At 41.4% G+C, this 15,755-nt stretch overlaps 2 protein-coding genes across 2 annotated transcripts in view; one reads left to right on the top strand and one right to left on the bottom strand.

Moving 5' to 3' along the window:
• LOC101850408 (Bardet-Biedl syndrome 7 protein homolog) overlaps nucleotides 1-6,569 on the bottom strand; it is a gene marked incomplete in the record, with an annotated part of 26,096 nt that extends 19,527 nt beyond the window's left edge. Inside the window, 3 exon segments of the mRNA XM_013081119.2 lie at nucleotides 895-954; nucleotides 2,127-2,406; nucleotides 5,987-6,569. Of these exon segments, the coding sequence (XP_012936573.1) occupies nucleotides 895-954; nucleotides 2,127-2,165 (99 nt within the window).
• Nucleotides 6,570-9,228: 2,659 nt separating this feature from the next.
• The window catches only part of LOC101846066 (nucleoside diphosphate kinase B), an 8,337-nt gene continuing 1,810 nt past the window's right edge, over nucleotides 9,229-15,755 (top strand). Inside the window, exons 1-3 of the mRNA XM_005095897.2 lie at nucleotides 9,229-9,435; nucleotides 11,802-11,903; nucleotides 14,723-14,835. Of these exons, the coding sequence (XP_005095954.2) occupies nucleotides 9,259-9,435; nucleotides 11,802-11,903; nucleotides 14,723-14,835 (392 nt within the window). The 5' untranslated portion in view covers nucleotides 9,229-9,258. The remainder of the gene's footprint in view (nucleotides 9,436-11,801; nucleotides 11,904-14,722; nucleotides 14,836-15,755) is intronic.

The raw sequence follows: 15,755 nt of genomic DNA, 5'->3' as shown, positions 1-15,755 counted from the left end.
AAACCCCCCCCCCCCCCCCAAAAAAAAACAACAACCCCTCATTAATCACTCATTTCAAAACAGTTACAAAAATACAAAGGGAGCAACAACAACAACAACAACAACAACAAAATTCTGAGAAGAACGACAAAGTTTTTTCTTTTAACTAAACATATTGACGACCAGTCCTGCCAGAATTGACGACCAGTCCTGCCAGAATTGACGACCAGTCCTGCCAGAATTGATGACCAGTCCTGCCAGAATTGATGACCAGTCCTGCCAGAATTGATGACCAGTCCTGCCAGAAGCATATATCTGTCCTCAGTTCTTCTTCTTCCTTCTTCCCGAATCTTCCCCCCAGTATAATACGAAAGAAACACAAAACAATTTTCCTTCACCATTGGGCAAGGAAGTTTAGAACAAGACACTTTGATCTCCACAGAACCATTCTACCAACAATGCTATAGCCCCAACACACATCAAACTCATTCTACCAACATTGCTATAGCCACAACACACATCAAACTCATCCTACCAACATTGCTATAGCCACAACACACATAAAACTCATCCTACCAACATTGCTATAGCCACAACACACATCAAACTCATTCTACCAACATTGCTATAGCCCCAACACACATCAAACTAATCCTACCAACATTGCTATAGCCACAACACACATCAAACTCATCCTACCAACATTGCTATAGCCACAACACACATCAAACTCATCCTACCAACATTGCTATAGCCACAACACACATCAAACTCATCCTACCAACATTGCTATAGCCCCAACACACATCAAACTCATCCTATCAACATTGCTATAGCCACAACACACATCAAACTCATCCTACCAACATTGCTATAGCCACAACACACATCAAACTCATCCTAGCTTTGACTTACCTTTTGAGTTTTGCCTGCTATGGGCAGGACTTGCATTGACTTAGGGCATGTTATTCCCGCCTGTAGGAAGATTAAAAAAGCATCAAAATGCACCAAAGAATGCTGCGTTTGAAAGCAGAATGGGAACACAGACAGCATCTGGAATATTTGAAATGGAAGGATCCTGATGAAGCAGTACACAAAAGACAAACTCTAAGTGAGCACACACCCCCCCCTTCCCCAATACCCCAAGTATGAAAGCATTTGATTCTTTCAGGCAAAGTCACAGCCAGTTACACGAGCCCATGTGGAGTGGAGTCCCCAGATGTGGGCAGTAGGTTCCTAGGTTCCAAACACAGGTCTTCACTAGACTTTTAGAATCGTCCTACCCATTATTCAAGGATGTGTAGATGACAAAAGTGACCGGCTTCATCCAATAAACCGAGCAGATCTTTAAGTCAGAGGCTGGGAAGCCTGAGCGGGCACAGCCGATCAACCAAGAGTAAAAAGATGAGATCATTGAATTCCCTGCCGTGTCAAATATTAGCCACTCTCGTGAAAGTGATCACATGTCCGTTGTAAGTCTTGATGAAACGGTACAATGTTTGCCCCAGATGGGATCACACTGAGGTGTGAACTGACCGACGCGTTTGTTTACCCCAAACATCGCACTCATATTCTGAGCTCTCCACCTAACCTTACATCACTCGCTGGGTGGGTAGGGCCTACAAGTTCTCTCCAGGCGGGATCACATTGAACTGTGAACTCTTCCCTGGTCATTGCAACAGTTGTTTCTACCCCCAAATTTGCAAGACAGACTGAATTATTGGTGTTGTCACAACATAAAGTGGGGGGGGGGGGCGACAAAGGTGGGGGAACTCGGTCAGAGATGGAAAGTTTTGGACAGGTACAGGGGAGGGGCAGCTGGATAAACGAAGATCTTGAGACTCACGATAGGTCAATAAGTGAACGCGACATGCCTCGTGCGACATGCCTCGTGCCACTGGGGTTGGTCATCAGGGTTGACCACCCTTTGCTGAAGACAATGAGGCCAGAGACCTTTCCATGAACTTGACACAAATGGAGGGTGTTTGTACAGTACTCAGTATATAGGTGTTTGTACAGTACTCAGTATATGGACGGTGTTTGTACAGTACTCAGTATATGGAGGGTGTTTGTACAGAAATAGAGTTTAAAAAAAGAATCAATGAGGATTTGAACCATAGTCATCTGCAGCATAGTCCAGAACTTACCTGCAGGTAGTCAACACGAGTTAAGTCCAGCTCCATCATCTTGGGAGGTTGCAAGGTTTAGTCCAGTGTGCGTTGTAGCTATAATTATAATCCTGGAGCGTTTATTCCAACATGTGTTGCAGCAATAATTATAATCCTGGAGCATTTATTCCAACGTGTGTTGCAGCAATAATTATAATCCTGGAGCATTTATTCCAACGTGTGTTGCAGCAATAATTATAATCCTGGAGTGTTTATTCCAACGTGTGTTGCAGCAATAATTATAAAGCACTTGACAATCCTGGAAAAAAAAATCATAAACAGCTAAAAAATGTACAACAAGAAACAATACTTCACCAAAATCTCTGGAAAATATCAAAAAGCCAAAATGAACTATTAGCCCAAGGGTCTCCCTCCGTCCTCCAGGTCCAGAACATACAACAGCTGTGTCGCTCCTTTCTATAACTTATATATATAATAAATAATAATATACATGTGAGATTCCGTCATCCAGGTCCAGAACATACAACAGCTGTGTCGCTCCTTTCTATTACTTATATATATATATATATATATTATTACATGTGAGATTCCGGGTTCGGGGGTTCGAGCCTCAGCTCGGTCCGACGTTGTGTCCTTGGGTAAGGCACTTTATACGAACTTCCCACTTGGCTCGGTCCTTTCTGAGACGGACGTTAAACTAGGAGGTCCCGCCTCTTAAACAACCTAATAGTGTTGATAGGGGCGTTAAAGCCATATCATTTCACCATTTTGTATTTCATGTATCCCTTATATATATATATATATATATATATATATATATATATGTATCCCTTCTTTTTCAGCAATTTTGGTTGGGTTCTTTTAAATTGCAAGCATACAATACTACCCAAACTGGCCTGAAGATGGACTGCTATGGTGAAAGTAAGCTAAATGTCAGCACATGTTACCAGAAATCTACATGACAAGACAAGGGTGGCGGGCTGGGATGGGGCGGGGGAAGGTAGTAGGTTCACTTTCACTGGCGCTGTTGCTCTAGTTTAGCAAGGACAACACATCTCAAACACTTGGCAGATGATGGTGCAACACATCTCAAACACTTAACTTATAACAAGGCTTGGCAGAAGCAAAAACCATTCCTTAAGTTGAACAACCTGCTTGTTATCTAAATTGTTCTCTCATGATCTCAGAACTTCAATTGACAGATAGGTCTATCACTGTGTAGCAACTGTGTTTCTAAGAGAATAGACATACAAAATATACAGACACAGATACAAGACAAAAGCAGACAGACAAGTAAACAGATAGTTATTACAATACGAGAGAAAAAGGAGAGAGAAGTAAGCACCATTCTGAGGATTACGAGGGAGATGAAAGACTCTACTTGTATTCTTATAGGCTTCACTAGATCTAGATACGTCCACTTGGACAGTAGCTGACTAGTATCCATCCCTTTATCACTATACCTACAGATTAAACCTATTCACCCATCCCTTTCTCCCTATATCTACAGATTAAACCTATTCACCCATCCCTTTATCTCTATTTCTACAGATTCACCCTATTCATCCATCCCTTTCTCCCTATTTCTACAGATTAACCCTATTCACCCATCCCCTTATCCCTATATCTACAGATTAACCCTATTCACCCATCCCTTTCTCCCTATTTCTACAGATTCACCCTATTCATCCATCCCTTTCTCCCTATTTCTACAGATTAACCCTATTCACCCATCCCCTTATCCCTATATCTACAGATTAACCCTATTCACCCATCCCTTTCTCCCTATTTCTACAGATTAACCCTATTCACCCATCCCTTTCTCCCTATATATCTACAGATTCCCCCAGTACGGCCACAGGCAGTACGCTTGTCCTGGCTTGCACAAGCTGGGGTAAAAAAAAGTGTTTGAGCTCGACACAGTAACTTTAGACATGCATTGTGCCCAAACCATTTAAGCTATCAATATAATGAAATTTCGTTGAAATTTTACTGAAGATGATCTTTTAAGATTACTACAGAGAAGGAGGAAGACAAGAAGCAAGCAATCTAACTCTTTGTTTGACTGCAGCTCTGCGGCACTCCATTCATCCACAGCAACTTACGACTTACAGTAAATCTGTGATCTAGATCTAGCTTTTCTACCAAGCTTTCAAGGCACTACAATCAATACGATCCTCCTGTTTTTCTAGACTTATGTCTACTTTCACATTCATCCCTGCATATGCCATGCCAAAAACAAAACCAAAAGCATGGTTCACGTATTTTAACAAACACAAAAAACGGCATGTAAAAGAAGTTCCTACACTGCCATCAATTTGCAAAGATATTGACAATATTTTTTAAGTCAAGTGGCATTTGTTTCATCTTTTTTTAAAATTATTTTTTTTCTTTGCTTTTAAAGCATTCTTAACTCTTTATCTCTGGCAAGCCGCACCCAGCGGCTGGTGGACGGGACAGCTGTGCCGGTGAGTCGCAGCGGCTTAGGCACATTCCTTTACCACAACTTCGCCGTAATAGGTGTCTTTTACCGGGAGTTCATTCATTGGTAGATATAAAAAACTATCGAAATAGGTGGACTTGTTGACGTTGATTTAATGGCCCATTTAATGACGTTTTTGTCTTTTTTAGATTTACTACCAAAAAGAACCCTGGCATTGCGGGTTGACCCCCCACGGAGATAAAAAGTTAAATTCTGGTACCTTGAACTTGAACTATCGTTCAATATTATAAAAAAGAGTCCTACACTTCTTTAGTGGGCAAAATAATGATAGATTTTGTAGTGTAAAATTACTAAGACTGGTGTCCGGCTATAATATTGGCATGGCGATAAAACAAAGTCGAATAAACTACGAAATCGCGTTTCACAACTGAATCTAAACTTCCGATTTTCAGTGGAAATGCTTGACCCGAAAGTCAACATTATATTATGACCTTTATTTTAACATGGATATATGTGGATTGGAATAGAATCTAAGCTAAAATTGAAGATTGGTTCTCGAGCCGCCGGGGGCGGCTTAGCGTACTGACGGCACTTTAGCTGCACCGCCCCCCCACGGCTCAGCGTAGCGAAAGAGTTAAGTTGTACCAAGACTTCTCGGTGTTTTTTCGGTAGTTCCCACCCCCCTTATTTGAGCCTAGACCTAGATCTACATCAAGATCTATACGTTTGATGCGCGGCGAGCTAAGATATCAAACCTAACAACTGCAAAACATCAAACTATGGTAAAATCAGGGGGGCATGAACCCCTCCACCCTATTTTTATCAGGTCAGGGGCGCTTGCCGGCGCTTTTTTGGTAGTTCCCACCCCACAATTATTATTCGCCGGTTTTGGCCCCAAGAGTAGGGGGGTTTCAGGGGGGTTTGCCCCCTGAATTTTACCACAATTTAATGTTTTGCTGTTGTTAGGTTTGACATCTTAACTTGCCGTGCATCAAACATATAGATCTAGAATCTGTTGGTCAGGCTCAAATAAGGGGAGCAGTGGAACTACCGAAAAAGCACCGGCTTGCCCCCTGAAACCCCCCCTACTCTTGGGGCCAAAACCCACGAACAACAATTGAGGGGTGGGAACTACCGAAAAAGCGCCGACTTCTCAATCATTTGAATAATTCATTCATTGCAGTTTACAATCTCAATCAGTGTTACCGAGTCATGAGTGAGTGTAGTGTAGTAAAGGCAAAGGCAAAGGTCTGGTCTGTATCCCCCGAAAGAAAATAAACAGACTGTGAACATCCATCACTCTTCTTTAAATTAATAATAAGGAAAAAAACTACGTAGAATCTAGATCTAGAAAATCTAGATAAATTAAGGCTGTAAAAAGTAGCAGGGGAAAAAATACAGCAATAGGTAGCCTACAGGTCAGGAGATAACTTACGTTCGAGTCAAGAATAGTATGCAGCAACCACACAACAAACTAGTTTCGCAGTGAATAAAAGATACGGGGTTAAGGCTTCTTCCGCTTGCACCCCAAGGCTTGGTGCGCTAGCTAACTATTCAATAGGCTATGAACTTTTAAAACTATAATTTGGTTTATGATTTTGTTGCTGAATTCATATATTTTAAAGAGTTAGCATGGCTGACGGTTTAGTATAGTTTGATTAATAATTATTAAAGTGCCGGCGAAGCAGCTGATGAGGCCTATTCGCACGAAAGATAAAAGAAGGGAGGGAAATCTGTCACGAAACAACCTTGCAGTGATTCCAGTGAAAAAGAGAAAGAAGAAACGAGGTTGGGGGGCGAGGGGGTGGTCTGCTAGTTCATTATGTTGAGTAGATCTTCTGTTGAGTGTCAGGCGTGCAAAGGCTGCGAGGGCCGGATTGATTTTTAGTTCATTACTTTGAAGCTTGCATGATGGCCTAGATTTCTATCTGTTGATTACTTTAAAAGAATAGGAGTAGAAGAAACGGGGGCTGCCCAGTTTGTCACCGGCTCAGTTAATTTGTCACAATTTCATTTTAAGTATTGATGACAGTCATACTTACAGCACTTTAACACTGTAGTTAAGTGGGGGGGGGTTTTCTCCACCTTCAAATTGGCGGTAGAGATAGTCCTTCTAAAATGTCAATATCAGCTTGTATTGTTCAATATTTCTTCCTTTTTGTATGCAAATCAAAGCGAATTTAAATTATTCTGTAAAATGTCAACAAGGAATGTTCTTTCGTTTAAAACAATTGAAAAATAAAATTCAATTCTTACAACCAATATCAATCATTAATTTACTCTTTTTGAGAGTGTCAGTGATAACTTCCATCATGCAGAGCACAGTCGAAGCCTACTGGGCCTTTTCACACGAAAGGGGAAATCTTTTAACACAAGCAATAGAGTATAATAATTGCTGTTTTTCCTTTCCACGGATGCTACTACAATAATGTCAGGTCGATCAGCTTTGATTAGATGTACCGGGGACCAGGGGATGAGGGGGGGGGGGGGGGCAGAAATAAACACAACAAACCCCTGCCTTTGGTCACTCTGTTTTCTTTTAATTTTTAAGGACGGAAAAGAAGGCGCGTTTAGTTTTGCAGAAGTTCAGTTGAATTGTTGCTTTTTGTTGGCGTTTTTTTTTTCAAGCCCACTAAACAAGAGTACATAGTTCTAATTGATTATTAAAATGTATCGATGCTAAATCTCCCAAAATGTAGTTTCACTGTCTATTGAATCTCCCAATTCGATATCTATACTACCATGCGCGGTTCGTCCATTGAGCACGGTCGTGCAGTGCCGCCCAAATGTTGTAACTATTCTATGACGTACAGCACCCACAAACAATAGAAAAGAAACAAGCACTAGCCAAATATGATTTAAAAAACTAGGTCTTCACTGGCGCCGTAGCTGTCATTTCTGAGTCTATAGCGCCGTAAAACTTCTACTATGCCATGCCAAAGTCCACACGGTTTAACTAAACACAATAAGATATTCAACAGTGGTAACCTGACCTATAAATCGCTCTTTGGGATAACCCAAGTGATGACGACACTCGTAGCGAGTTTGGAGGTACATTAATATTAATAAGCCGGCACATCTCAAATGTGCTCCTGCCGAATAGTGCCGAAACATAGCCCTTAGTAGGCAGTCTAAAAATAAACCCGATAGACTGTACGCTATCCAATGCCAAAAGTATGTGAGCCTCGGAGCAATACAGCGGAGTGCTCAAGTGAACTAAGGTTGGCTCATCATCTTGCCGATATTTTAAGTGACTCTGTGACCGTGAACCCGAGGGAGGTGAACGTTACCATCCTATGAGTTGTGCCTTTGAATGGTTTTGTAGTGGAGTGGGGAAAGTTATTTCTGGAGTGTTCAGTTTTCATGATGAACGAATTTGATATTTCGCTAACGAACAGATTTTAAGTTCTAGAAATTAAAGTGACAAGTAAAAAGAATGAAAATAAAAGCACGATAGGTCCTCTCTCACCAACCCAAAGATCCTAAAATTATGCACCATCTCATTTACCATGCCCTTGACAATCTTCAGCCTGTGATAGCTTAATTGTGCATGCCCACTTTTTAGACCCACTAGCTGCCCCTGAATACTATGATGTATTTGATTTGAGAGGCAGCGTGGTGGAATCAGGCTCTCGTCAATTTTTGGGCATATTGAGTTATTGGTATCATCTTAAAGCTTGTTCATTAGTCTTGCTTTCAATGAAAAAATTACACATCCATCTTCAATAGAAGTGGATATATTTTAATTGAAGGAGGTGGGGGTCACCTAGTTCAAGAGGTAAAATAAGCGAGAAAATGGCCCCCAAAGCTTGATAAATTCCAAAGCCTGAGAGTACATGGAAACTGTAAATTTATATTTTTGTGCTTTTATAATTAACGTTTACGGTGAAATCCTGAAAGGAATGTATTTGTAAATGGACATAAAAGGTGTTGAGCCAAAAAACAAAAATTTGATAAAAATTGCTAAGCTGGAGGAATGCTGTTTTCTTCGATTTCATTATTTTGACGAGAGCCTGGTTCCACCACGCTGCCTCACATTTTTATTTGCTTGGCAATTAGGGGGTATTTTCGTTGTTTTTTGGTTGTTGTTTTTTAGTCTCTGTCTCTCACCCACTAATATCTCTTGTGGAAATGGTAGGCCTATCTACACTATCCTATTACATGTACACATTGGCTACATTATCCTACTGGTTGAGATTGCCAAACTGTCACGGTAACCATTATACTTAACTCTCTCTCCCCCCCCCCTCTCTCTCTCCCTCTCTCTTTCTCTCTCTCTCGTCTGTCTATCAGGCTTGATCACACCTTAATCAAATGACGTGGGTTGTTTCAATGTTCTCTTCATCCAAACTAAACAAAGATTATATTGTATTGATCTGAGGTTTTCTGCGCGATTTATTGATGGAACTGGGTTTTTTAAAGAGGTACGAACATGTGAGCTTGAGAACTATATGAGCTGATAGAGAACACTTTGTATCGTATTATGGTAGACTGTAAATCTAATGTAATGAGAGGATATAAACCACATCTAAACAACTGGTCTGTTCTCGTGAATCCTCGGAAAATGTTTCACTGACGTTTCCGCCCAAGCCTGGCCTTAACTGTCAGAAAAATCACGTAGAGTTGGCAGCCCGTTAGCGCATAACGTCATCATGTCACGTGATCCAGCCAGATATGACTTCCCTTTTTCCTTTCGGCTCAGCACGCATGGTCGCTACACTCCTGTCAGTCCTCTCAGTCTTTGCCAACAAAATGACTGATCCAAGAGCCGAGCGTACTTTCATTGCTGTCAAGCCTGATGGCGTCCAAAGGGGACTTATTGGTGAAATCGTCAAGCGATTTGAACAGAGAGGCTACAAGCTGGTGGCAGGAAAGTTGATGTGGGTAAGTGGTAGAGATAGAAGCCGTAAAGCCTGGATCACCTAACAACCGGAGAACCGCTAGCAGTCGGTCCGGTCACTCACTCGTGGGATGGATCGAACGCCATCACCGTGTCGCTCACCGGCCGGCATCTTTTTATCCTAGACGCTGTAGATTTCTAGAGATCTATTCGCTAAACTGAAGTGCGTCTGCTGTGAACTCACGGCTGTAACATCCTCCTCATGGGTTGGAGATCTTTAACCTTCGCTCTCTTAGTCTTCGGTCTTCCGTTTTGTCTGGCAGTCGGTCTCACACTGTGTGACTGTCAGGAGCAGATGTTCACGTCTTTGTCACGGGTGACCTACAGTATAGAAGAATTTAGATATAGATCTAGAGGTGGGAACAGATTCCCCTTGAGTGAGAGTGTTGTGATACAGAGATTGGGGAATAGTGTTCTATCCTTGACCTAACTATTGTACTTTCCCAGGCCCTTTCCCATCTGTAAGCTGTACTGTAGTATATGGAGTTGAGTTATAAAGCACTGTCTCAAGTCTTTAGACTCTAGAGAGATAATTGATTGGATGCCATTTTTGACACTTTCATGGCCATGATGCCCATGCCATAGATCTAGAATCTAGAATATTCCATCAGAAGGGGTTCTCATTAGGCCACCTCTATCGGGGTGAGAATATTGAATAGTGCAGGCGAGTCTTTTGGCGATTCTCACCCGGTGCGCGTTCACCGTTATAGCCTAGATCTAGATCTAGATCTAGGCCAACAAATTTTGCGTTCACCCTAAACCACAGAATTCTACACTGTTATAACAGAAAAATTGTAGAATTCTGTGCCGTGAACAAACGTCCCATTACAACTGTAGCCTACTAAAAGCGTACAATTTTGTCTGTGGGCAGTGGAGAGAGATAGAGAGGAGTAGGCCTAGCGCGAGAACTTCCGGGCAAAGCAAAACAAAATGGCGACCCGCGTAGTTCGGCTCGATTCGAAAAGTTAAATAATAGCCGTAGCATCTTTGTAGAGACAACCAAATTAATTTACTTTTGTGTTTTAACATCATTTTTTAACTTTGTTTTGGTCAATTTGATCGTCCACACCGATAGACAGTATTCAGAAAGAGACAGAGAGAGAGAAGAGGGGAGGAATAGATCTTGCGAGAACTTCCGGGCGGGTGAGAATAGCCACTTCCTTCTTATTAACCCATGTCTCGCTTTTCTTCTCACACCCTCGTTTCACCTGAAATGACCCTAGAGGGATCAGGGCTGAGGTTAGCGGGCATATGGCCCTGGGGGTGGGGGTGGCAAGGCTGATGTTCCACAGCATCATGTTTGTCACTGTTCGTGTCGGAATAGTCACAGTCAGTTTGGAGCCACATCCCAGAAATTTGGCTCTTTTCGATCGTGTCTGGCCTTGAGAATTTCATTTGGATTTGGCTCCAAACCCTAAATGTTGAAGAAAGAAGAGGCAAAAAAGACTCCATTTGCAGCTCAGCGTCCTATCGAGTCCAATCTCTTATAATTAAAAGTGCGCTTAATTTCTTGTGCTTACAAAACTTTTTAAAAGAAAAGATCCGGATTGAACTGGTCGATCATTTGCACTGCGTCGTTGAACTTTGTTTGAACTTGCTTTCGGACATAGGCCTACTCTTAGTCTTCTTCTTTCTCTCAGTTGACATAGTGTACAGCATCAGAATCAATCTGGGCGGAAGAAGTAAGAAGGGTGCTGCACTATGACAGACAACCCAACTGAACAGTTCTGCAAGTTGCAAAGAAAATAGATCTAGTCCGAGTCGGCAGGCTGCCCCCGTTCGGTCGTGTTGCCACCATGAATGTCGAAGTGGGAATCCTTCGATGACGTCAAATACGATGGCTGTTTCTAGAAATATCGGCCAATAGTGTTTAGTTGTTGTTCTCTAGCTATCCGCTCGTGAATCTGATCATCAGTGATGATGATGGGTGCGTTTAGCCATCTCTTGTTATATTGGGGAATTTGAGACGAGCTGTTAATACATGATATAGGGGATGAGAGGAATTCTGTAACGAGCAACCACAATGAAACAGTGTATAGCTCTAGAATAGAGGGGTTAGGGTAGGGTTGGGTCACGGTTAGGGTTAGGGTTAGGTCTCTTCTTTGTTTTCTTTGTTGGGGTGGTTGCTCGTCTCGGAAGTCCTTCCCATGGGATTGTAATCCAGGGATGCCACCATTACAAGGAAATAACAGTTCAGTCTGGGAATAAAGTATTGTTCGAGACCTCTGTGAAATTTGTTTTTTGCAAGTTGGGAACTTTACTGTTGTGCTCAATTGTATGTTCCTAAAAATGTTCACAATCTGCTCATTTGATTTTGTTTTCTTCATGCCTGTTATTTTGTCTTCCCCAGGCTCCCAAGGATCTGTTGAGGAATCACTACAAAGACCTGTCGGACAAGCCATTCTTCCCCGGCCTTGTTGAGTACATGAGCTCAGGACCTGTGTTTGCAATGGTAAATTGAGAGTTTTTGTTTCTCTTTATAAGAATTAAAGCCCTCCCCCCCGGGCAGTGCCACCGACTGCAGTGTCTTTAGGCCATTCCCAAAGGGGGGACATTTCTTGTTCAAGCACAGTAGAATTGTAAATGGGCTGACTCATGCCACGCTCATAACTGTGCCTGATCTACAACAGGGAACTGTGCTGCTTTTTCTTTCTTAATCCTTACTATTGTCATTGCCCTCTATTTCTTTTGTATGTTTGTCACTCTCTTGTGACCCGGTATTTCCGGGGTGCCTTGATATATATATGATCTTGCAGTTCTGTTGCGAGTGCCGTAAAACCTTCTACTAAAAAAATAAAATAAAAAGATTTAAATCCGAGGGTTCACACAATTTTTTACTAGATTGGTTGAGAGTTATACTCTGTCACATTTCAAGTATACACTGTGTTAAAATTAAAATAGTTTCACAATGAGTCGATATTCTTTAAAATTTCAGGAATACGAGTTCAATCAATTTTTAAAACGAAAACAACAACAACAAAGCGGAATGTTGACATAACAGATTTATTCCCGACTTACAAGAGTGTGAGGGTGTTCTACAAAAGTAACACGGTCAGTAGCGCTGATGACGGCCTGACATTGTCGCCGCCTTGAATCAATCAATCGCTGCACTGCCTGTTGAGGAATGTTATTCTACTCTTCATGCGATACTCTCTCAAGTTGAGGAAGTGTCTGAGGCTGGTGTTGTCGCATGTTGTTCGACTCATCTCTGGTTTGTCTTGCGGTTTTGAAACGATTCCGTAGATGCGACAGGCGTATAAAAAATTCTCTCTTGGGAGTAGTTTTTTTTCTCCCACATTGGCAGTGTCGATCCTTTCCTTATTTTGTTGTTTTCTCACGATCCATTGTTGTGTACACAGGTCTTCTTGTTACATTATAATATCTGGCAACAGCGGAGACCGAGGCACCCCCGCGAATCATTCCAACAAGCTGATTTCGCACATTTTGTCTTTGGGCGTGGCATGATGAAACGTAGACTTAAGAAGTTTTAACACTGGCGAATTGTTACACGAAAATGTCAAAGCTTTGAAGTGTGCTTCTTTTTTAAACAAATCATTGCCGTATCATAAGTAATTCTAAAAAAAGACAAAACATGTAACACGCATGCAGTTACAAAACCACTCGCGCGTTCAGAAATCTGAAAGCAGCTCACCAGCGACAGGTATATCACGTAATCAGTGTGTAAATTTGAAAGTAATTGGTAGCATAGATTTTGTTTTATTGAGCTTCAAAATGTGTAAATACTGAAACGTGTGACAGAGTAGGGAGTTTACTCTAATCTTTTTGTGCTGCATGTCGCAGCCAAGGCCATTAGAGATTTGTTTTACAGCGGATTGTTTGAAACTTAAAATAGCCTTCTTTTCTTCTTTCTCGACCTGTGAAGAGTTACCGCTTTTTTCATCATGCCGTTTTTTGCATTATTTTTCTACTTGCTTGACTGCAGCCCCTGTCCTGAACACGCGGGGGGAGAAGATGACACATTGCCAAATTGTGAATTTTAAAGCCAGATTTCTTTCGATTACTAATTTTGATTTTTTAAAATTTGTTCATTACGAATACATACTCTTAAGGTACCGAATAAAGGGGTGGACAAGTGGTCCAAATTAAATATATTTTTAAAATTTGTTTTGGGGAGGGGGGGGGGGAGAAGCACATTCAACCTCAGACCATACCCCTGTAGTAGTAGTAGTAGGAACAAATGGGTTTTTCTCAGTGAATAACAGGGGGCTCCCATGGTCTAGAGTTTAAGGTGTTCGCCTCTCATTCAAAGGCCCGGTTCGAATCCGGGTAGCAACCAAAAAATTTTCCTCTTTAAAATTGTCTCCTTTCACCTCCTTTCCTGCTCACTGGCAATGTTCTGTCGTCTGCTTTCGTCTCCTCTTTCTGTCCTCTCCTCCTTTGTCGCCTCTTCTTGGCTCCTGACTCTTTGTGCAGCCTTTCTACTGCTACCCGGTACTCCTTGGCTTCTTCTTACTGATGTCCTTCAGCCACACCCCTGGTCTTTTGCCTAGCCTTCTCAGGCAAGGGCGAAAAATCTTAGAGGGCCCGTGTGCAAGTTGTGCTCATTAAAGATCCCTTAATGGTTTAAAATCGATAAACAGTAGGCTTCGGCCACCACCCTGGCAAAATTCATAATTTCCTACCAACTGAAAAAGTTTTTAAATGAAAATGTGTCCCGCACACTCATATGACCTTATGCAGTTGCAAGTGCCGTAAAACACTTTCCCCCCCCAAAAAAGTGAATAAAAGAACAAGAGATCATGACATTTTAGTAAGTTACTGTGACAACTTTTCCCATTTAGGAACAAACCAGTTTCATAAAAAAAATATAAACCAATGTACAAAAGTTTTAACTTCACAGAAAATTTAGGTAGCCAACCCGGTACTGGTACTAATACTATCGTAATACTGAGGGTAATTTGCCGTTTACAACGAAAAAAAAAGTTTCATTCAGTTGACGTCAAAAAACAAAACATCAATATATTAAAACAAATGCAAGTTGATTAAAAAGAAAAGGATTAAAGCTGATATAATTCCCATAGAATTTATGCATTTTCATTCAATAACCCCCCCAGAAACTATTATATTTTATTATTTATATAAAGTATAAATTTTAACAAAACATTTATAAATTTAAATGCATATATAGAAATTTCAAGAGGTTCAGTAAAAGAAAACAATCAATCCGAGATCTCGGGTGTATCCACACGTTATATCCACATGTTTTATTATTGTCTTGGATTTTGATTCTATTTCATCCTATTTCTTCAGGTGTGGGAAGGCAAAGAGGTTGTCAAAATGGGCAGGAAAATGCTGGGTGCGACCAACCCTCTTGCCTCTGAGCCAGGCACCATCCGTGGTGACTACTGTATCGATGTCGGACGGTAAGCATTGATTGAACAAGTGTGAAATGTGATCATGTATTGGCACACTTGTGTTTGCAGTGTGGAGTAGGTAGCGTCAACTCGGCCTCGCGGGCACCCCCGGCCTTCCGAGCACGTAGTATCGGGGTAATTTGGATCGCTGTTTCTTTGCTCTTTGGCTATAAAACTCCAAATGCCGTACACCTTATAAAAGTTCAGCTTTTCCTCGTTACAATGGTGTAAGTTGTTTATATGTCAGATTATTAAGAGCTGGAAAATCACCGTGGAATGTGAAGCCCCTCGCGGTCGGAATGTGTGGTCGGCTGGTTAAAAAATTGACACACTCGTGCTTTCAAATGCTTCGCTGAAAGATTGATGATTAAATACCGGCTTTTCGTTAGCGGAGAACTGTAGAGCTTTCGATGGGCTTTCATCCCTTGGTATATTTTTGGCCTTTGGCGTTTAGACAGCCTTTAAAAATACTGTCAAAGATTTTGAAGATCATTTTTTAATGTCAAATACTGGCTCAAAGAAGGTACCAGTAGAAAGATCAGTTCATTTTCTATAAGAATGAAGTAATCAGCTTTGAATTATTCCGTGAGACTCGGAAACGGTGAACCTGGTGATCCGGTGGCTAATGGGGGAAATACTGGGAAGAATCTCTGTGTTCTTTTTGTATTTATTTGCATGAAAATCTGGCAAGAAATGAAGGAAGAGAATAATATATAAGGTGGTGTAGTTTGCAGTGGTTGAAAACTGAGCAAAGGCTTAGATCTATGTCTAGAAGATGGGTAGAGCCTGCGTGAGTGAGAGACTGATGAATTGATAGGGCTATGATATTTATATCATAATGAACTAAATCTACGTCTGGAATGGATTTTTTTTAGTGTGTGTTCAAATTTTTTGGTCTTAGTCTTAGTGATTCTACCCACCTCTATGTG

The sequence above is a fragment of the Aplysia californica genome, unplaced genomic scaffold (genome assembly GCF_000002075.1).
Source record: "Aplysia californica isolate F4 #8 unplaced genomic scaffold, AplCal3.0 scaffold00116, whole genome shotgun sequence".
Classification (NCBI taxonomy): Eukaryota; Metazoa; Mollusca; class Gastropoda; order Aplysiida; family Aplysiidae; genus Aplysia; species Aplysia californica.
The sequence above is the reverse complement of the archived record's forward strand: the minus strand, read 5'-3'. Positions and strand labels throughout refer to the sequence as shown.